The following is a 20,871-nucleotide window of genomic DNA, read 5'->3' as shown; positions in this document are numbered from 1 at the left end:
ATTTTTCTTTAGGCTTGGCTGGAGGTCTGTTTCTGTCACCAGTCTCCATTCCTCATATTTTATAATCGGTTTGAGGTATCTGAATGAGCATTTGGCAAATGATGGAATGAAAAGAGGAGAATATTTTGCCATGTATTTATTATGTACCATTATCTACCATGTTGCTCCACTGACTACAGACATTTTTGGCGAAAGAATGTAATTTTTAAGAGTCATCGATACCTGGTGAAACAAGAAATATTCTGTGTTTTGGAGGAACATAAGTGAAGAATTACACGTTTATTTTTGTACTGAGGATGTGCTTTTTCGTAAGTTATTGACGTTATTTTTTCTCAGTTCCTCACTTAACAAACTTAATAAAGGAGTGTTTCAGAATCCTCTCGCGACTGCATCTGCACAACATGTTAATGAGGTGACATTATGTAAATCCCGCTTTGTTCTGACAAAACAAGCAAATTTTTATATCGAAACAAGAAAAATCTAGGTTGCACTCGAAATTTGCCACTCATGATGCGTATCTAAAAATTACAAACGATTAAGAAGCTGGACGAGAATATGTCGTTGCTTTATTACATTTTTAGCGGAATTCTTGCTTGGTCTAACCAAGACAGATGTTATAGTAGATCTTTTTGAATAGTCACGATCCATGTTCACAAAAAATGTGAGTATAGGCTTCAGTCTAGAAAGGCACTTCCCCTCCAGTGCTCAGCATTTGCCCTACAGCATGCTCTGCCAACTGTGCATTTACCGGTCACGTTATTTTGCCCGCTCTCTGTCAGGTCTGTCCTCTTAAAGCACGCTATATATGCTGTGTACTATTTTTTGGATTGTTGATTGGATTTGTATTTGCTTTAAATTTCATGTAAAACCAGTGCCTCTGCTGAAACATTCATCTGTGGCGTCCTAGCTATGAACGCTTTTATATATGTGCTCTTTCGTGTTATTTTTCGTTTTGAGTCTAATTGTGTTCCTTTCGTTTTGTGAACTCATAAAAGTTTATTATTTAGTTTAAAACCGGAATAACGTTTTCATTTGAAGCTCAAATCACAACAAACCTTAACAAAGCCCATATCATTGTGGGATGATCCTTGGATGAATAAAGATAAATAAAAGTATAAAATAGATGGTAATATGCTTCGCAGAACAATGGTGTTATTAACACAAGATCTGCCATCACTGTTGGAAAGAGTTCCAACATTTTCATGTAATACTGTGATAATACTATATTCTTTCATTTGACTTGGTCTATATTACCAGTAGGCCTACACTACCTGTAACATATGTAAACTACAAGACCAAATAAAAAATCCAGTCAACCAAAATGAGTGTGGCGAAAACAGGCTACGATGTTAGTAGACAGCGCCACCGTCAAAGCAAAACCTTTTTCGTGGAAAACCTTGACGTCCAGTTCTGTCATCGTCTCATTCGGTTCCTTTATGGCCAGTTGGGTGTCGCCATTTGAAATTCACTGTGAAAAGTTTTCACGTTCCACTTTTGTCCGTTGCATTGTGGCAAACGTGAATCATCTACTTGGACAGATGTTCTTGTGGTATATCTTCGTCTAGTTGCTATGTTATCTTTGGCAGTAGCTATGATGTTTCGAATGTAGTTGTGTAATGTTTTTGTTGTCATGCAAGAAGTGCAGTGATGGTACAGGTTGCTAGTATTGTACATTACTGAGAGTGTTATTGTGTTCCCAGCCATAGCCTGTGTGCAGGAATAATTGATTGAAGAACATTCCATTTTATAGCAGCATTTCAGTGAAGCTGTCATCTTCTTTCAACTTTACAAATGAGATATGGCAGATAATGAGATAGCAACTGTGAAAAGCCGATACAGGTTAATAGTTCATTTTTATAACCATAATTATTATTTTTTGCGTCGGAGCGCATTTGACGTGATTGGGTGAGATAAAATCTACTTCCTCTAAACTTTAGGTTAAAGTGAATCAGTCATTGTGTATATCGCATCATATTTTATTTCGAAGAGTAAAACTATAAAAGTTTCACTTTTAATGTATAATGCAGCTGGCCGTGGGAGTGGTTGCAGTGGTGTCCTGCTTCGGCGGATATGCTTCGCACTATTGAACGCAAAATATTGAGTTGTAAGTATCTCGTTGAAGGGATAGTGGTGTTACTGTGTGCTTTTGGGGTACAGTTCACATGCTTGCTTGGTTTTCGTGTAGTGATTGATGTAATTGACAACATTGTGAGTAACACATACATTTTAATCATTGTTCCAGATTTAAAGACAACATATCGGGGATGGTACGTAGATATAGGCCCGGTTGTAGGGTCGTCAGACAAGATATGGACCATATCACTAAACGAAGATTCTCCACGAACTCCAATTGTTTTACTTCATGGCCTTGCTGCTGGAGTGGCTTTGTGGTGTCTTAATCTGGATGCTTTGGCGAGAACGAGACCAGTTTATGCAATTGATTTATTGGGTTAGTAGTTGTGGTGTCCTTACATGATAAGTAAGGTTACACTGAATCAAAGAGTGCAGTGCAATATGGTGAAAAGTACTCACCACTCCCCTGACCAGTCCAGCTACTGCACAATGGCTCACATATTTCTTCCAGTATTTGATTTGTCTGTTGATATTAAAGCCTCTCAGGCAATGATGTGGTAGTAATATTTTTGTTTGTCTTTGCACCATACAGCACAATGATATTAAGACTAGAGTGTGCCACACCGTATGGATTTAAACAAAACATGCAAATAATTTTGCAGATAAATAAAAACAACACTTTGAACAGGTATAAATTATTATTTTGCACAAACTTTCATTTATATCCAGCATCAAAGTGCATAACTCTCCAGGATTAATCAAAATATGCTTACACATTCTTATAGGTAATCCATAATACCCTATAATTTAAAAAAAAAAAAAAAAAAAAAAAAGAAAGAAAGAAAATGATGTTATTGGAACAGGTTCAAAGCAATGACTTATTCTTGTCAACGTTCCTCCCATTCATTTCTACTTTCAAAAGTTTGTGACTCCATCCAACATATCTCCAGACAATAAAAAAATAAAGTATGCAGCGAGCCCCAGGGTTTTGGGTGAGTTTTCCAAACGCCCTTTTCCTAAACCTCACCCGTACTTTTCCTTCATCCCTCTTCCTTCCCTTTCAACCCTTCAACCAGTAGGAGGAGCCACTGGCAACAGCAGCTTGCAAATTGTAATACATTTTATATGTGTGTTGTGCTGCTGCTTGTAAAAAGATTTTTTTATCTGTCCATTTACAAAAGAATATACCAGTATAACTTGGAATACATTGACAGTCATAATAAAATAAGTAAGTACATGTTGACAATATTATGAAAAGGAAAGTTGCTACTTACCATATAGTGGGGACGCTGAGTCACAGTTAGGCACGACAAAAAGACACTTGCAATTTATAGCTTTCGGCCGTTAAGGTCTTCGTCAACACACACACACACACACAAAATATATTTGTTGGAAACGATAGGGAAGCCACAGAAAGAGCCTTCTTTGTTTAGATATGCAGTTTATTCTATTAAAAGTCATGAGAATAATAAATATAAATTTAACTGTATCTTGTTTGTTTTGATGTAACTGAATACTGTGCTGAAGTACATTAAAAAGATCTTGATTATAGAATTGTTTCATGGAAGTAATGGAACTAGATTTGATTAAATGTGTTACGATGCAGGCTTTGGCAGGAGTTCAAGACCAAATTTTAGTTCAGATGCATTGGAAGCAGAGCAGCAGTTTGTTCGTTCTGTGGAGGAGTGGCGTCGTGAAATGAAACTGGAAAAAATGATTTTACTTGGACACAGCATGGGCGGGTTCCTTGCTGCATCATATTCACTGACCTATCCAAACAGGTAGAGTTCGTTTTTCAAACTCCATTAAAATTATTGGCAATATAAAACAATTAATTTATGACTTAAGCTATTGTATTGATTTTCAGACTCTCTTTCCTATTTCTATTGTACTTATCACAACGCCGGCCGGGGTGGCCGAGCGGTTCTAGGCGCTACAGTCTGGAACCGCGCTAACGTTACGGTCGCAGGTTCGAATCCTGCCTCGGACATGGATGTGTGTGATGTCCTTACGTTAGTTAGGTTTAAGTAGTTCTAAATTCTAGGGGACTGATGACCTCAGAAGTTAAGTCCCATAGTGCTCAGAGCCATTTGAACTTATCACGACAATTTGTAGTCGAATATTACATATTTCTTCTGGCTGTGTTTTGCTGTATAGTTTATTATAGACCATTTCAATTTTGTATTATTATTGTGAGGTTCTTATCTACTCGACAGTAAATGCCCCCCCATTGCAGATACAGAATTTGTTCTGCACAGTCCAACACTACTAATTTTTTTTAACCGAAGTTGCTAAGTCATGTTCATGGTGTAGCTCTCAACTCAAAGGTAAAGGTACAAATCAGTTCAGTGGAAACAGTTTCATCACCAGCATTATGTGGCTACGGCACGAGAAACGGAAGTGGAGGAGTAAATTTCCTGACTAGTAGTTTTTATGTGTGTCCTGGCTGAACTTGATTATTGAAGTGTAAAAGATAATAAGATCAAGCCTTTATGTACGAGTCGCTACACAAAAGTATCCTTGTATTTCCTTTTACTCATCTACTATTGGTGTGGCTGAATGTTGACCGCAAGAAACCATACAAAAGGTGCAGTCATGGGCCCTCACCCATGGCTTTCAGTTTGCAACCCCCAAGACTTGGGTCATACACTTGTGTCATTGTCGTACGGTTCACCCGCATGCACAACTTTATGTTGATGACCATCGCATTAATGTCATGGGCTCTTATTGCTTTTTACGACTGGTTTTCAACACCCACTTAACTTGATTTCCCCATCTTCGTCAGCTTAGGCAAAAGTACTGGCAGCACATTTACATTCTTTGATGCCAGAGTCACGCTGGTCGGTGAGCACACCGCAGTACACTGTTGCATCTGTACGAAGCCCTTGCGCAGTCCCATCTTGATTATGGGAGCCTGGTGTATAGTTCAGCATCACCCTCGGCATTGCAGATGCTGGTCCCTTTACTTCACTGTGGAGTTTGACTTGCGATGGGACCTTTCTGAATGAGCACTGTGAAAAGCCTACTCATGAAAGCTGGGGCTCCTCCATTGCAGATCAGGCAGAAAAATATGCCTTCAAATTATACTGTGCATATTTGCAGCATGCCTAAACATCCGGACTACTGTCTCATTTTCCCTAACATGGTGATTCATCTCCTGCAACAGTGGCCCAGATCGGAGATTACAATTGCATTCTGTGTCTGGTGCCTTCTCACTTAGCTCAAGTCTTTCCCTCTACCACCTATCCTCCTCATTCACTCATGTACACCTCCATGGTGTATACCTCAATGACAGATTCGTCTGGACCTCTCACAAGTGCCAAATGACTCAGTACATTCTGCAGCCCTTCACTGCTTGTTCCTGTCTATTCTTGACATGACCTGAGGTTCAGAGATAGCTTACACAGATTGGTCAACAGTTGATGCTCATGCTGGACATGCTCAACAGTGCTCCTTGCCATTTTCACTGCAGAGCTGGTAGCTATCTCTCGCACTCTTCAGCATATCAGTCCCTGTGCCGAGGAATCCTTACTCATTTGTAGCGACTCCTTGATCGCCTTACGAACTCTTGACCAGTGCTACTCTCGCCATCCGTTGGTTATGACCATCCAAGAGTCTGTTTACATCCTCGAACAACATGGACGGTCAGTGGTCTTTGTATGGATCGTGAGACACACAGGAATCCCAACAGGCTAGCCAAAGAGGCTACTTGTAAACTGGGTCCAGAGATCAGCCTACTGGAATCTGATCTTCAATCGGTATTACAACACAAAGTGTTCAGTTTCCGGAATCAGAATGGTACTCCCTGAATGTGCAGAATAAATTACTTATGGTAAGGGAGTTGCCGAATGTGTGGAGGTCCTCCATGCAAGCGTCTCGCAAAGACTCCATTGTCTTTTGTCTGTTCCACATTAACTGTACTTGGCTGAATCATGGTCACCTGCTATGTTGTGGGGACCTACCTCAGTGTTGTCGTGGTTTACGTCTGACAGTGGTCCATATCTTGTTAGACTGTCCAGATTTAGCTACCCTGAGGTGGACTTTTAACCTTCCTTACACACTACCTATGGTTGTTAGGTGACAATGCCCCAATGGCTGATCTAATTTTAAGTTTTATTTGAGAGGGAGGGGCGGTTATTGCTCAGTCTGAGGGTGGGCATCTGGCCTTCTCGCACAGGTCTTCACCCAACTCTTCCTCATTCCCCCTGGTGCCGTCTGCTCAACTTGGTGTTTGTCTTTTCGCCATCTATGTTTCTCTTGCCTTGTGTTTTTGGGCTGGAGATTTTAGTGTGTTGGAGAGTGGCTGGCTTGTCCTTTTATTCTTCAGGTTGTCTACGACCCAGGACAACTGGGAAATCTGGGAAAAACCCGGGAATTTTTTCATCCGGGAAAAACCCGGGAATCTTTTTGAGTTCCGGGAATTTTTCATTGTTTTAGTTTTCAGTTAAATTTTTGTGATTTTGACTGGTAAGAACCAATACTCCAACAAAAAAATTTACTGTATCCTGCTTCTGCAGAATAATACTACAGCAACAAAACATGAACGAGAGAAAAAAACGAAAATGAAACTTAAGTCGCAAAGAAAATGCGCCATATACAACAACAAAACACAGTGCTCATACAAGCGTCTGCCAATAACAAAGTGTGTCAAAGGCTTTAGGACGACTGTGCAGTGCTTCTTAATAACAAATTTCCTCCAATGAGTGTGACGTGACAGGTTTTTACATTAGATTCATTTTAATGCAAGATCTTTTAATGTTTCACACGTATGAACATGCGGGCTTCCTGCATCATCGTAGCTGCGCAAGTGCAGTGATGCCTGTTATCTGGTGCTCTGTGGCAACTGCTGAAACGTATGTTTCTAATGGGTAACGGAAAAATATTGTGAATATTGCTTTGAAAAGTGTTACTTTCAAAGTAAATTTCCCGTTATGTAAGATAAACCATGTGAGAGAGTGTACGACGAATTTCTAAAATCACAGAGGGTTTGACTCTCATTTAAAAATCAACTCTTTGGGGACGACCATATGAAGAATTTCGAGCCCAGAAGATCAGACATTTACGTCGTTATTAAAAAAAATTACTGGCACATTTATGTGATGTATGATGTGCAAAAAAAGGTCAACTATATATGTGGAAGCTTAGCTTCTCTTGCAGCTTATTAATCTTAGAGACCAATATTATATGTGATAGCTTTTCTTTTCTTGTAGCAACAATTGTACATTAATTTAAGCCATTAATTTTTCTTATTTGTGTGTTCGCGCTACTTAAGAGTGATCTTGCTATTGGCTGACTACATCACGTGTCAAATGCTGTCATCAAGTGGCGAGATCAGGTGACATGAGCTGTGACTGGCTTACAAAAGTGCGTCGCAATCTCGATTTTAATGATTCAGAAGGTAACATGCGGTGTTTGGTGGAATTCGAATTTATGCCATCGTAACACGGAAATATGCAGTGTATATGTTGCTGCACATCAAAGATCTTTCCAAATCATGTTTTTTCCCCTGAGTTTCATTTTCTAAAGTGCCGGGAAATTCCACGCTGGTGTATAAAACCATAAAAGGATTGATAAGTGCCGAGAAAAAGTATACTGTCACTTAACATGGAAAAAGTGTATTTTCAACCGGAAAAAATCTGGGAATTATTTTTCCTTGTCCATGTAGACACCCTGTTCTTGCAATCAGCCAGGCCATCTGCTATGTTGTTTTAAAGCCTTCTGTCACTTTTCCCTTTTAGTTAATGTGTTCAGTTTTGCTTGGTATTTTCATTTTTTTTACTTCAGTATTGTTGCACACACACAGTTTTACACATTTTGTTTCTTTTCTGGATTTTGGCTGACAGTATTCTTGTGGGTTTATGGTTTTAATCTAATACCTGTGTTACTAATGAAAAAGGGACTGATAGCCTTGTGTTTCAGGCCCTTTACTGTCAAAACCAACCTAAAGTTCCCAGAAAAGTGCCACCTTGGGTGCAGTTTGTGTGGTGTGCATTTTTCTCCGTAAAGACGTATTACACAACTCCTTATGAATTCTGTACAGCTCATATCTCATCTGGAATGTTTTGTCTGTCCAATGTGAATTGTTTTGCCTCTGTAGTAATTTTTTATGGTTGGGAATGTAAGTGAATAACATGCAGTTTTGTAGACAATTTAGGAGCGAAGTTACAACTCACAACGTAGTAGATGCATTGAGTTGCAACAGCCAAACCAACTTGACCGAATGTAACCATATAATGAAAAGGATAGTTCCTGCTCACCATATAGTGAAGATGAGTTGCAGAAAGACACAACAAAAAGACTGTCAGAAAGTTAGCTTTCAGCCAACAAGGCCTTTGTCGAAAATAGAAAACACACACACACACACACACACACACACACACACACACACACACACACACACACACGAGACCAAAGTCTCTGGCAGCTGGAGCGAGACTGTGAGCAGCAGTGCATTATGGGAGAGCAAGCAGGTGAGGGTAAGAAGGAGGCTGTGATTTTGGGGGGGGGAGGGGGGGGACAGATAGCAGGGTAGGGGTGGGGGAGCGTGCAGGTTAGATGGAGGGTAGGGGCTAATGGAAAAGGAGAGAAGTAAAAAGATTGGGCCTGTTGGTGGAACAGAGGGCTATGTAGTCCTGGAACAGGGAAGGAGCTAGATGGGTAAGGACAATGAGTAACGAAGGTTGAGGCCAAGAGGGTTATGGGGATGTAGGATGTACTGTGGGGGCATTCCCACCTGTGCAGTTCAGAAAAGCTGGAGGTGGCAGAATGGATCCAGATGGCATAGGCTGTGAAGCAGTCATTGAAATGAAAGACGTCATGTTGGGTGGCGTGCTCAGCAAGAGAGTGTCTTCACCATGGGTGTGACCCACACGTATGCATCAAGAGGTTGGGAGTCTGTGTGGCACAGAGACAGGCCAGAATATTGTATACAAGTTGGGTGAGCAGCTGTTTTGAACTTGCTTTCTGCTTGGGGGGAGAAACCCAAAGTAACTTGGGATGCGAAAACCATTTACAGAAAAGACACTATAGGAAAAATTCAAATGTATGAATTCCTTTCTAGTTTCAGTAATGGCAACACATCAGTTGATAACAAAACTTGTTCTGAATACACGTCAGCTATCCAAACATATAAAAATGTTGTGAAAATTCATGTATTTTTGCTTGAAAGCTGATAACAGACTGTTTGAATATACAACACAGTTGATTAGATTGTCTTGGAACTTAGTACAGCAAAATTTAACAGATTTGGGAGTAAGAATGATCACTCCCAAATTTCTGCCTCTCATTCTGACCCCAGAAAAAGGAGTGCTGAGTATGAACTTTGAAATAACGATATAAAACTGACCCAGAATTGTTTCCCATGATTGTTACTAGTGACAAGTTAGCATGCCATGGTTATGATCCTGACACCAAATAACATCAAGCCCATGGGAGACAGTATCACTTCACTGAAACAGAGCTTGTCAGTTGAGGTCAAACACAAAGCAGGTCATACTGTTGGTCACGTTCTCTATTTGGATTACTGACTCCTACCCCACCTGCATGCACACCCAAATGGCAACTTACTAATGCTGACTGGCAGCTTTACTCCTGCATGGCGACCTTTGAAGAACAAGATTTCCTGAGTTGTGATGACCAGGTGAAATATCTCACAAACTTTATCCTTACGGCTGCAGGATGTTCCATTCCTTGCTCTTCCTCTTTACCACGTCATGTCCCAGTCACCTGGTGGACTGAGGTATGCTGTGACACAGTTCAGGCTCAGAGATGTGCTCTCCGCATTTTAACATTCATCCTACAATGATGAACTGCATTCATTATAAACAGATGCATGCAAAGTGTCATTGCATTCTTCGAGACAGCAAAAAAGCTAGCTGGATTTCATTCACTAGTTCTTTTAACAGTTCCATCCCCTATTCCGTCATGTGGGCTAACCTCCGACGGCTCTCTGGGACCAAGAACCATTCCCCAATTTCTGGCCTGACAGTATCAGACGATGTCCTCGTGGATCCTATTGCTATATCCAACACCTTAGGCTGCCATTTTGCAGGAGTTTCGAGTTCTTTCCACTTTCACCCTGCCTTCCTCCACTGGAAACAAGTGGAGGAGGCTCGCACGATTCCCTTCTCTTCTCTGAATTGTGAGTGCTACAATGCCGCCTTTATTATGGGGGAGCTAGATCTTGCTCTCACTTCGTTCCGATCCTCCGCCCCAACACCAGACGCCATCCACATTCAGATGTTGCAGCACCTTTCTTTTGCGGACAAGCAGTTTCTGCTTAATTTGTTCAACCGCATTTGGGCAGAGAGGACATTTCTCGGATGCTGGCATGAAGCCACCATCATACCCATACCTATGCCCGATAAGAACAAAAACCTTCCTTCTAACTGCTGCTCCATCTCTCTTATCGGCTGCATTTGCAAGGTGATGGAACGTATGATTCATGCGTGGCTGCTGTGGTGGCTCGAGTATTGCAATTTACTGACGAATGCACAGTGTGGATTTCGAGTGTGGCGTTCTGTAGTTGACCATCTCGTTACTTTGTCCACCCATGTCGTGAATGGTTTTCTGAGGAAATTCCAGACTGTGGCCGTGTTTTTTGATTTGGAGAAGGCCTACAACACATGCTGGAGAACTGGTATCCTCTGTACTCTTTACACATGGGGCTTCCATGGCCGTCTGCCCTGCGTCAGGCATTTTTAACAGACAGAGTTTTCAAGGTGCATGTGGGTTCTGCCTTGTCGGACACCTTTATCCAGGAAAGTGGTGTGCCTCAGGGTTCCGTCCTGAGTATCGTCCTCTTTGCTATCGCCATTAACCCTGTAATGGCCTGTCTCCCACCAGGCATCTCCAGCTCCCTTTTTGTTGACAATTTCGCCATTTGTTGCAGTTCTCTGTGGATCTGTCTCACTGAGCAGTGTCTCCAGTGCTGTCTTGATCATCTTTACTCCTGGAGCATCGACAGTGGCTTTCGCTTTTACACTAACAAAACTGTCTATGAATTTCTCGTGACACAATTGGTTTCTCCCACCATCTTTACATGTTGGGCTCTTCTGTTCATTGAAACTACGAAATTCCTGGGGCTCATACTTGATAGGAAACACTCTTGGTCCTCCCATGTGTCTTACCTCGAAGCCCGCTGTACACAGTTCCCCAGCGTCCTATGTGTCCTCAATGGTACTTCCTAGGATACCGATTGAACCACCCGCCTCTGTTTGTACTACAATTGCTTAGTTTGTGTGTCAGCATGTCCATCCATCTTATGCCGTCTCAGCACTATCCACTGTTGTGGCATCTGTTTGGCCACGGGCGCTTTTTACGCTAGCCCGGTTGGGAGTCTGTATGCTGAAGCTGCTGAACTTCCACTGTCCTACCGCTGTGACTTTCTTCTCAGCGGGTATGCGTGCCATTTGTCTGCCATGTGTGGCCACCCATCCTTTGCCTCCTCCTTTGATAATTCCTTTGATCACCAGTATGGGGCGCGTCGCTCTTTTCTGTTACCTCCTGGAGTCCGCTTTCGGCACTTGCTAAGGCAGCTTAACTTCACACTATCTGCACCTTTCCCGATGGGTGTGAACCCTTCACCAAGTTGGCTTCGTTCGCTTCCTAAGGAGACTACTCCAGCCTCAGTCTATTGCCTTCAGGTTCATGACCTTCACATGGAACTTTGAGATAGTACCTTCGTACACACTGATGGCTCCCAGACTGACTGTGGGGTCGGGTTTGCCTTCGTCATGGGCACCCGTGTGTTTTGATATTGGCTTCTGGCACACTGCTCAGTACTTACAGTCAAGCTCTTCATCCTGTATCAGGCCATGGAATACGTCTGGCGACACAACCTTTTCGATAGTGCCCTGTGCTCAGACTCACTCAGCGCCCTTCAAAGTCTATGTGCGCTGTGCACTGCCCCTACCTTAGTGCAGCAGGTCCAGGAAAACTGTCACTTGCTCAGTTTTGCGGAGCCAGTGTGATGTTTCTGTGGGTTCCTGGTCATGTCGGTCTGCCAGGAAACAAGGTTACTGCCAAGGCTGCAGTCCTTGTACCTCAGCCCGCAAGTTACTATATCCCCTCCGATGATCTTTGTGTTGCCATCTGTCAGGAGGTGGTGTCCCTTTGACATTGCCTCTTCACGGGAATAAGGTCCAGCTTATTAAGCCTTTCCCAGTGGCTTGGATGACCTCCTCTCGGCCTCCCACTGGGATTAGCTTATTTTAAGTAGGCTGTGTATTGGGCACTGCCTTTTTAGCCAATGTCATTTGGTAAGTGGCACTACCCCACCACTTTGTACGTGTTGCGCCCAAGTTTTAAGTGTCCGCCACATCCTGATGGACTGCCAATTTTCTAACTGTTTACATTGCCGCTTGGGTTTGCCGTCTGAGTTATTGGCCATTTTAGCAAATGACGTGCAGGCTGTTGACCACATTTTACTTTTTATCAATCAAAGCAATATGGCAATGGCCATTTAATTTTTAGTTTTAGACCTCTGATTCTGTATGGTGTCTTTTTTTAGTCCGTTTTCTACATGACTGGTTTTGGCTGTCTTCTGTTATGTCCATTGGGACTGACGCAACGTTGTTTTTTTAACTCCTTTCTGTCTTCGTGTTCTATTGTTTTGACTTGGGCGCGCGTGACCCCAGTTGTTTTTTACAGTCATCTCAGTGAGCCAGTCATCACTTTGGTGGAACAGATGGGGGCAAGCAAGAATAAAATAACTAAGTATGAACTATCAGTTACCGCTGCAGATGACTATAAAAATTTCCAGCAATGAATCACCAATTCAAGAAATGTATTTGTGTGCTGAAGATCGCTGTGAAGGTGATAAGTGTTTTTATATTTAAAAAAAAAACTGTTTCTGTGTTGGGGTGGGGGATTGTTACCTTCCCATTTTTCTAGATGTACAGGGGTTGCAGTAGCCCGAAAATATGTATTAATCTTGGTCATACCTCTTTGTGGTTCATTTTTGTAGTATTAGTTGGACTCTTACCATTGGTAATGCCATAGTTTATATTGGGTTGTTAAGAAAATAAATAGGTAATGTAATAGTAAAATAATTTATTGTAGAAATTAATACTTCTTTAAAGTGGCAGGGCTATTATTGGCATTAAGTATGCATGTACTCCTTTGTTGATTTACCACGTTCTCTAACAAATGTTGAATACATCTTCTTGTAGAAATAGTAAACAGCTGGTCAGTTGCAAAATAACACCCCATTTACAGAGTGGGAGCTCCTCAGTGCCCTTGCACATTACTCCAACACAGCTCCTGCTTCTGATCGGATTCACAGCCATATGATTAAACATCTCTCATCTGACTACAAGCTACATATCCTCGTCATCTTCAACCAGATCTGGTGTGATGACGTCTTTCCATCCCAATGGTGGGAGAGTACCACCATACCAGTGCTCAAACCCAGTAAAAATCTGCTTGATGTGGATAGCTATTGGCCCATCAGCCTCACCAACATTCTTTGTAAGCCGCTGGAATGTATGGCGTGTCGGCAGTTGGGTTGGGTCGGGTCGGGTCCTGGAGTCACTTGGCCTACTGTCTCCATGTCAGGGCAGCTTCCGCCAGTGTCACTCTACCACTGATAATCTTGTGTCCCTCGAGTCTGCCATCCGAACAGCCTTTTGCAGATGCCAACATCTGGTTGCCGTCTTTTTGACTTGTGTAAAGCATACAACACAACCTGTTGACATCATATCCTTGCCACATTGTATGAGTCGGGTCTCCAGGGTCTGCTCCCGATTTTTTCCAAAACTTCCTGGCGCTCCGTACTTTCCGTGTCCAAGTTGGTGCCTCCCATAGTTCCATCCATATCCAGGAGAATGAACCCAGTGACTGCAACAGGCCGAATATGCATCTTGTCTGAAAATGACAGGATCAAAACCAACAGAGCCTTTACAGTTAATTCCAGTTTATAAGAAATTGTGATATACACAGCTGTTCATAAGTGTCATGTTGGAAGTAAATTTTTTGAAATTAATTTGGTGATTTCTTAATGTAGAACCTCTATGAAAACCATTTTTCGCACAACACACTGGAACCTGAAAATTTTGCAACATTGATCCCATGATGATGCCAGAATGAAACTTTCAGAGGTGTAAGAGTCTAGTGCAAGGAAATTTCATAATTTTTTTTCAAATCTTAAAAATATGGAGTTTTTAAAAATTTAAAATGTACTTAATTTTTTAAAAAATTTATTTTCTTACCCTATCGTGTTTCATGCCAAATGAAAGGCCATCTTAAAGAGCTTTAATATGGCACAATTTGCAAGTGTGTCTCTCATCTGGTTCGAGAGGTGTACTACTGCAGTGCTTAGCAGTTTTTAATAAAAATTTGAAAAGTCAGGGCTTAAAAATTTATTAAGCCATGGTTTTCATTCATAACTATGTAGGGACAGTGCGTACTTCTAGTTTCATCAAAATCTGAGAACGCCAAACTTAATTAGTGTGTTGATTTGACTGACACTGAATGACCCAACAGTATTTCCTGCTGACGGGAGCAAGTGAACAACCTGGATAGTTTATGTTTCTACCATTCGGTAAGCTAATACTTCAGTGAATCTTGATGCTGGCATAGGCTGCAGAAATGAGAAATGATTAGCACACCAGGAAACACAATCAAGCACGAACAGAGCATTATTCCTATTTTGCAAAATGTCATGTTGCCAAGGTGTCTATTGCAAGTCATTTCAGAAACTTTAAGCATGTCCACTATGGTGTCGAAAACTGTTTCTGAATGTATTTGTTGAGTTAAAGTTGATGTCAGAATCAGTAGGTAGCAATTGTACTCAGAGACACTATGGCATTGAAAGTACAGATTAAGTTGTCGTACTAAGTTTTACCATCTCCCTCCATATGAGCAGTGGGAGGGTGACGTTCATTAAAGTTTTGACTGGCTGTGAAGTAAAATAGCAGCCTTTGCTGTGCCCAAAATTGTTGGGTCTAATGAAATAAACTGCAAACTACTAGTTCGATCTAGAGCTGCTTGTTTGCTGCCACCTCAGTACAAAAGCTTGCCAGCTGTGATGTTCGTCCTAAAGTTGAAAAACTTACAGTCTGAGAATCTACGAGTTCTGCTGTTTACATGGAAACAATATAACTATATACTGTATTAAAAGAGTTCTGTGGAAGTAGTCAACCGCATGATAGTTCAGAAAACTGGAAATTCTAATAGGATACACAGTGACTGGGGAAGATAAGCTGCTGTATTTGTGTTTACCATAGTTTTCTGAAGCTCCTCCTTGTGAATGTCAGGAAACTTTTGGCTGATTCTTTAACTGACCTGTATCTGAAATAAGATTACTACTTGTCTTCTTTTGAGGGTAGAGTGTAGCAGAATTATGGCAAAAATGTGTTAGGTTGCCGCTAAGCACCATTTGGTTATTTCACTCACTGCCTTGAAACACTAGTACTTTCAAACTCTTAGCTGTTGCAATGTAGGGTACCAGAGTTTGGGCACATCCTGTTGTAATGAAACATTTTTAATTTGTTCCATAAAATTTTGGGTGAACTGCTGGATGTCAGTAAAGTGCTACCACAATATTTCAGTGCAGTCTTCTGGCCATCTTCAGTTCTGCTGGTAATATTATACTGGCTGCCTTACTTATAACTCCGCAAGCTCTTGTGGTGTACCCAGTTGTCACTGTGCATGGGTTGCTTGAGCACATGGAATTCCTTGGTGGTGACTAGGCCCTTTCTAAGACCTCTACCCCGACTCCATTTCTCACCTCGCCCCTGTAATACCCAACACACTCTCCTTCTACATGCTTCCCAAAATCAAAAAACCCCAAAATCCTGGATGTCCCATTGTAGCTGGTTGTTGTATCCTCTGAAAGAATTTCGGGCCTCATTGACAAACACTTCCAACTAATTGCCCAAAACCTAGCTTCCCATCAAAGAGACTCTCCACAATCCCCACCCTTTTACCGCATGGATCTCTGCTCTTCACACAAACAAGTCCGCGGCAGTCATGGTCACCTGCATGGCACCCTCCTGTGACAGCACGTTTATGGCTAATCTAGAGGAAACCTCCCCAGCCTCCCAAAACTCCAAACCCCTTGTCTGGTTCAGGATCATTGACAATATATTCATGGTCTGGACTTGACGCAAAAATACCCTGTCCTCATCCTTTCACAACCTGAACACCTTCTATATGAAGATGGTATCTGTTCTTTCAGACATGTCCAAAAGAACAGATACCGTCAGTGACCATGCAGCTCTCTTAGAATGAAATGATCATTAAATCAAGACCCTAAGCTGTTGCAGGTGTTGATATACATCAACGGGGACAGTTGAAAATGTGTGCTCTGACCGGGACTTGAACCCAAGATCTCCTGCTTACATGACAGATGCTCTATCCATCTGAGCCACCCAGGGCACAGAGGATAGTGCAAATGCAGGGATTTCTCCCTTGCACGCTCCCTGTGAGACCCACATTCCAAACTGAATGTCCACACATTACATTCATAGTGCCCCAGCCCATTACACTCATTACTCACGGCAGACAATCTTATCGAGTCCCATAAGAGTTTGGGCAATGCATGTGCATCCGCACAGAAGATGGTCAATGGCCGGTTAGCCTTAACTGTATGAAGATGGTATCTGTTCTTTTGGACATGTCCATAAGAACAGATACCATTGAACTACTTCTTCTGTGCTGGATGCACATGCATTGCCCAAACTCTTACAGGACTCGGTAAGATTGTCTGCCACGAGTAATGAGTGTAATGGACAGGGGCACTACGAATGTAGTGTGTGGACATTAAGATGGGAATGCAGGTCTCCCGGGGAGTGTGCAAGGGATAAATCCCTGCAGTCACACTATCCTCTGTGCACTCATTGGCTCAGATGGATAGAGCATCTGCCATGTAAGCAGGAGATCCTGGATTCGAGTCCTGGTCGGGGCACACGTTTTCAACAGTCCACGTTGATGTGTATCAATGCCTGTCAACAGCTTAGGGTCTTGATTTAATTATCATTTCATTGAACACTTTCTCTCCCATGTGCTTCACCTGGTCCTCCTCAACCCAGCATTCCACCTTCCTGTACATTGACCTCTTCCTCTCTGATGGCTCCATCTGCGACTCTGTACATATTAAATCAACCAACCACCAACAGTACCTGCATTTCGTCAGCTGCCATCGCTTCAACGTAAAAAAATTCTTCCCATACAGGTTAGCCACTTGTGGATGGCATATCTGCAGTGAGAACAACTCCCTTGCCCAATATGCTGAAAACCTCACAGAGGCCTTCACAGACAGCACTATCCCCCAAATCTTGCCCGCAAACAGATTAACTGTGCCCACCCACCAATCCTCCCACCAGCCCCAAGAACCAACTACAAAAGAGCACCCCATCTGTTACCCAATACCACCCCTGTCTGGAACAACTGAATCACATTCTATGTCAGGGCTTTGATTATCTACCATTATGCCCTGGAACAAGGGACTTCCTACCAGTGATCTTTCCCATCCCTCCTAAAGTGGTGTTCATTGCACACCCAGCCTCCAATAGTATCCATTCCTATGCCACTCTCATTCTCAACACCTTGCCACAGGGATCATATCGCTGTGGAAGACCCAGGTGCAAGATTTGCCCAATCCACCCACCCTGCACTTCCTATTCCATTCTTCTCACAGGTTTATCCTAACCTGTCAGAGGACACACCACATTTGAAAGCAGCCAAGTCATATACCAGCTCTACTGTAATCCTTGTGCAGCTTTTTATATTAGTCTTACTACCACACAGCTCTCTACTGGGATTTACGACCACTGCTGGACTGTGGCCAAGAGCAAATTTGACCACCCTTTGGCACAACATGTAACTGAATTAACATGCTTGATTTCAGTGGCATCTTCACTATCCGGGCATCTGGATCCTCTCCACCGCTACTAGCTTTTCTGAACTGCACAGATTGGAGTTGTGTCATAATTTTCCGCACCTGAAATCATCCCTGTCTCACCATAAGTTAATCTGCTGCACTCACCCTAACCCAAAAGTTTGTGTCCCCATTGTCCCGTCACTCCTCCCAATTCACATCCTCTGTGCTCATTGTGCTCCATTCTCACCCAGTGCCACAAGTCTTTTCCCCCCTCTGTTGCTCTCCTTTTCCACTTCCCATTGCCCCCCCCCCCCTTCCCGCCCGCCCCACTGACCCTGATGCAATGCCAGACAGCCTTGCTGGCAACTGTCTAGTCCATGAAAATTCTGTGAGGCACCCATCCTTGCTATCTCTCTCCCCCTTTCTCCTCCCACCATTTCCTGCTACCCTTCCTCATCCCCCACCCCATCGAATTCCAGAGTGCTAATTGTGCTCAACACACCATTGCATTCTTCTGCTACCCTTCCTCATCCCCCAACCCATCGAATTCCAGAATGCTAATTGTGCTCAACACACCATTGCATTCTGGCCGCAGCTGTGGGAGGGAGCAGTCATGTATGCACGAGATGTGCTTGCTTGTGTGAATGTGTGTGTGCGTGTGTGTTTTCGTTTCTGAAGAAGACTTCAGCCAAAAGATAAGTTCGTAACAGTTAAATCAGTCTTTTACTAGTTATAACAGTCTTTTAGTTGCGCCCGTCTGGAATTCAACATGTCACCTTTATGGTGAGTAGCAATCTATCCTTTTCTTAATATTATTGATAGTTCACTGTATTATAATATAGTTAATTAGAATTACTTAACTTTGTTACAAATTATTTCCACAGGAATGTCATGAGTATTTAATGGCTGTCTGTGAACCTTAACATGTCACTTGACACAGAAAAAAATACAAGTCTCACTCAGAGTATGTTTAACAGTAACTTTCACATAGAGTTCTGGATTAAACATTGGTCACACAGCTGGCCTATTGGAAGACGATGCTGACACCTTAGTTGATGGTCACGGACTAGGCTGAGCTTTGCTGTGCTTGGCTGTAAGTAGAAGAATAGTTGTGGCAGCAAAGCGAAATGTTTCTGCATGCGGATTCATCGGTGTTGCTCATTCATCGATGAGGTTTGAGGTGACTATGTGCTTTCGTGGTTGTTTTTTGAGGTACCAACCTTGCTTTGGCAAGGTGGTGCGTAGGAATTACTAATTCACGTATGCATATTTACAAATTAATTTGTGATGTTAATGTAAAATAACTCTTTTCGTATCATTGCTATTTATCATGCAAGTGATCCATGGCATGTGAAATTCACTGACTGACTTTCATTTATCAGCACGAAGAAATTTCTGAGAGTAGGAAAAGCTAGATTCAATGATGATTGGGAGCTGTTATTTAGGATGTCTTCTTCTGTCTAAAATTTTAATATTCATTTTCTTTCTCTTTCTTTCTGAATAGATGTAGCAATAATTTTTAATTTGACATATAGTTGCATCATATGTCCAAGAATCAGAAATAGTTCTTTTTTCTGACTCATGATCAAACCTATTGAAGAATTTCAACATTTGAAAATTAAATAAAATTTTCTTGAAAATTAGGAAGTGGTTCTCTGCAAATAGACTCTCACTAAACTTAAATAAAACACATTACAAGAAATTCTGCACTGCACCAGGCATTATTGCACCGTTATAAAGAACACACAGGGCGAACAATAAAAAACAGTGATTCAAATTATTAGGTATTAAAATCGATAGGAAACAGAACTGAAAGTCGCAGTTTAAAGATCTTCTTTAATGTCTAAGCTTTTAAATTGTGTGTTATGGATAAAATCAGAACTTTGAAATGAAAATGTGACAAATTTTAGTCTGTGTCCTCTGGATCCTTCCTACCAACACCAACTTTTCTGAGTTGCACAGGGGGAACTCTCCCTGCAATATAGCATATGTTCCTGTACCCCCCTGGCCTCAACCTTTGCTGGTCTGAGTCCTCTACTTACCCAACCCCTACTCTGCTCCCACTCCATTACAACACTGCCTCCTATTTCACCAACACACCCTTTTCCCTTCTCTACTTCTCTCCTTTGCCCCTCTCCCTTCCAGCTTCCCGACTGCACCTAGAAGCCCTTCCTGTCAACACCATGTCCCTGCATGCTCCCACAAACAGTACTATACACCTTTCCCCAACCAGACTTGCTATCCACCCCCTCCCGTCCCCATGTTTCCTTCGAACCCCCACCACCAGATTGCTGGTCCCATTGGGTGCAGTTACAGCTCAGTTTGGCCACAGTGACCATTGTGTGTGTGTGTTTTTTCTACTTCAGAAGAACGCCTTTGGCCTAAAGCTGAGACATATAGCAGTCTTTTCGAACTTAACACATGATTTCAAATGTTTTTGAAACTTTTCTTGCTAAAATCCTCCACAAAGCAATGAACGGGGAGAGGTTTATACTTACTACATTTTCACGGTCCTTGCAGTCAAACTTAACCATCAGAAACAATATTTTCATATATTACTTCTTTGCTGCTAACTCCGTTTGTAACACATTTTGCAGTCGTTATCCACACATACCACTGAATGTACCTGCAAAATTATATTTTTGTGTGACATATGTTTTGGGAGATATGACATCATAAACATTGAGATGCATGAAAAACTAGCTTTCCTTACAATGAAATGCAAATTCCCAGACTATACTCATCCAGTGCATAATTTGAAGCTAGTGAAACCCAGCATAATTAGGATTTTCTGTCTTCAGCTGTAAAGGTTTTACATGTTTAACATCTAATATATAACAGATTTACTTGTTTGTATAGTAATAAGATGTATGAAGCTGTTTTACCCAAGGGTGTTCAATTCTGTAGAGAATCCGGGTTGAATCACTGGATACATTATAGTCTGGGGTAACTCATCATTGAGTAAGAAATTGTTT

At 42.0% G+C, this 20,871-nt stretch overlaps 1 protein-coding gene across 3 annotated transcripts in view; it reads left to right on the top strand.

Annotated features, from left to right (window-relative positions):
• The first annotated feature begins 1,577 nt into the window (after nucleotides 1-1,577).
• The window catches only part of LOC124615908 (1-acylglycerol-3-phosphate O-acyltransferase ABHD5-like), a 103,209-nt gene continuing 83,915 nt past the window's right edge, over nucleotides 1,578-20,871 (top strand). Inside the window, exons 1-5 of one of the 3 annotated variants that reach the window (XM_047144084.1) lie at nucleotides 1,597-1,650; nucleotides 1,751-1,839; nucleotides 2,028-2,104; nucleotides 2,243-2,449; nucleotides 3,680-3,854. In XM_047144084.1, the coding sequence (XP_047000040.1) occupies nucleotides 1,799-1,839; nucleotides 2,028-2,104; nucleotides 2,243-2,449; nucleotides 3,680-3,854 (500 nt within the window). In that variant the 5' untranslated portion in view covers nucleotides 1,597-1,650; nucleotides 1,751-1,798. Of the gene's footprint in view, nucleotides 1,840-2,027; nucleotides 2,105-2,242; nucleotides 2,450-3,679; nucleotides 3,855-20,871 lie in introns of all 3 variants that reach the window. The other 2 variants (XM_047144085.1, XM_047144083.1) reach the window with 2 other exon arrangements.

The sequence above is a fragment of the Schistocerca americana genome, chromosome 5, assembly GCF_021461395.2.
Source record: "Schistocerca americana isolate TAMUIC-IGC-003095 chromosome 5, iqSchAmer2.1, whole genome shotgun sequence".
Taxonomy (NCBI): domain Eukaryota; kingdom Metazoa; phylum Arthropoda; class Insecta; order Orthoptera; family Acrididae; genus Schistocerca; species Schistocerca americana.
The sequence above is the reverse complement of the archived record's forward strand: the minus strand, read 5'-3'. Positions and strand labels throughout refer to the sequence as shown.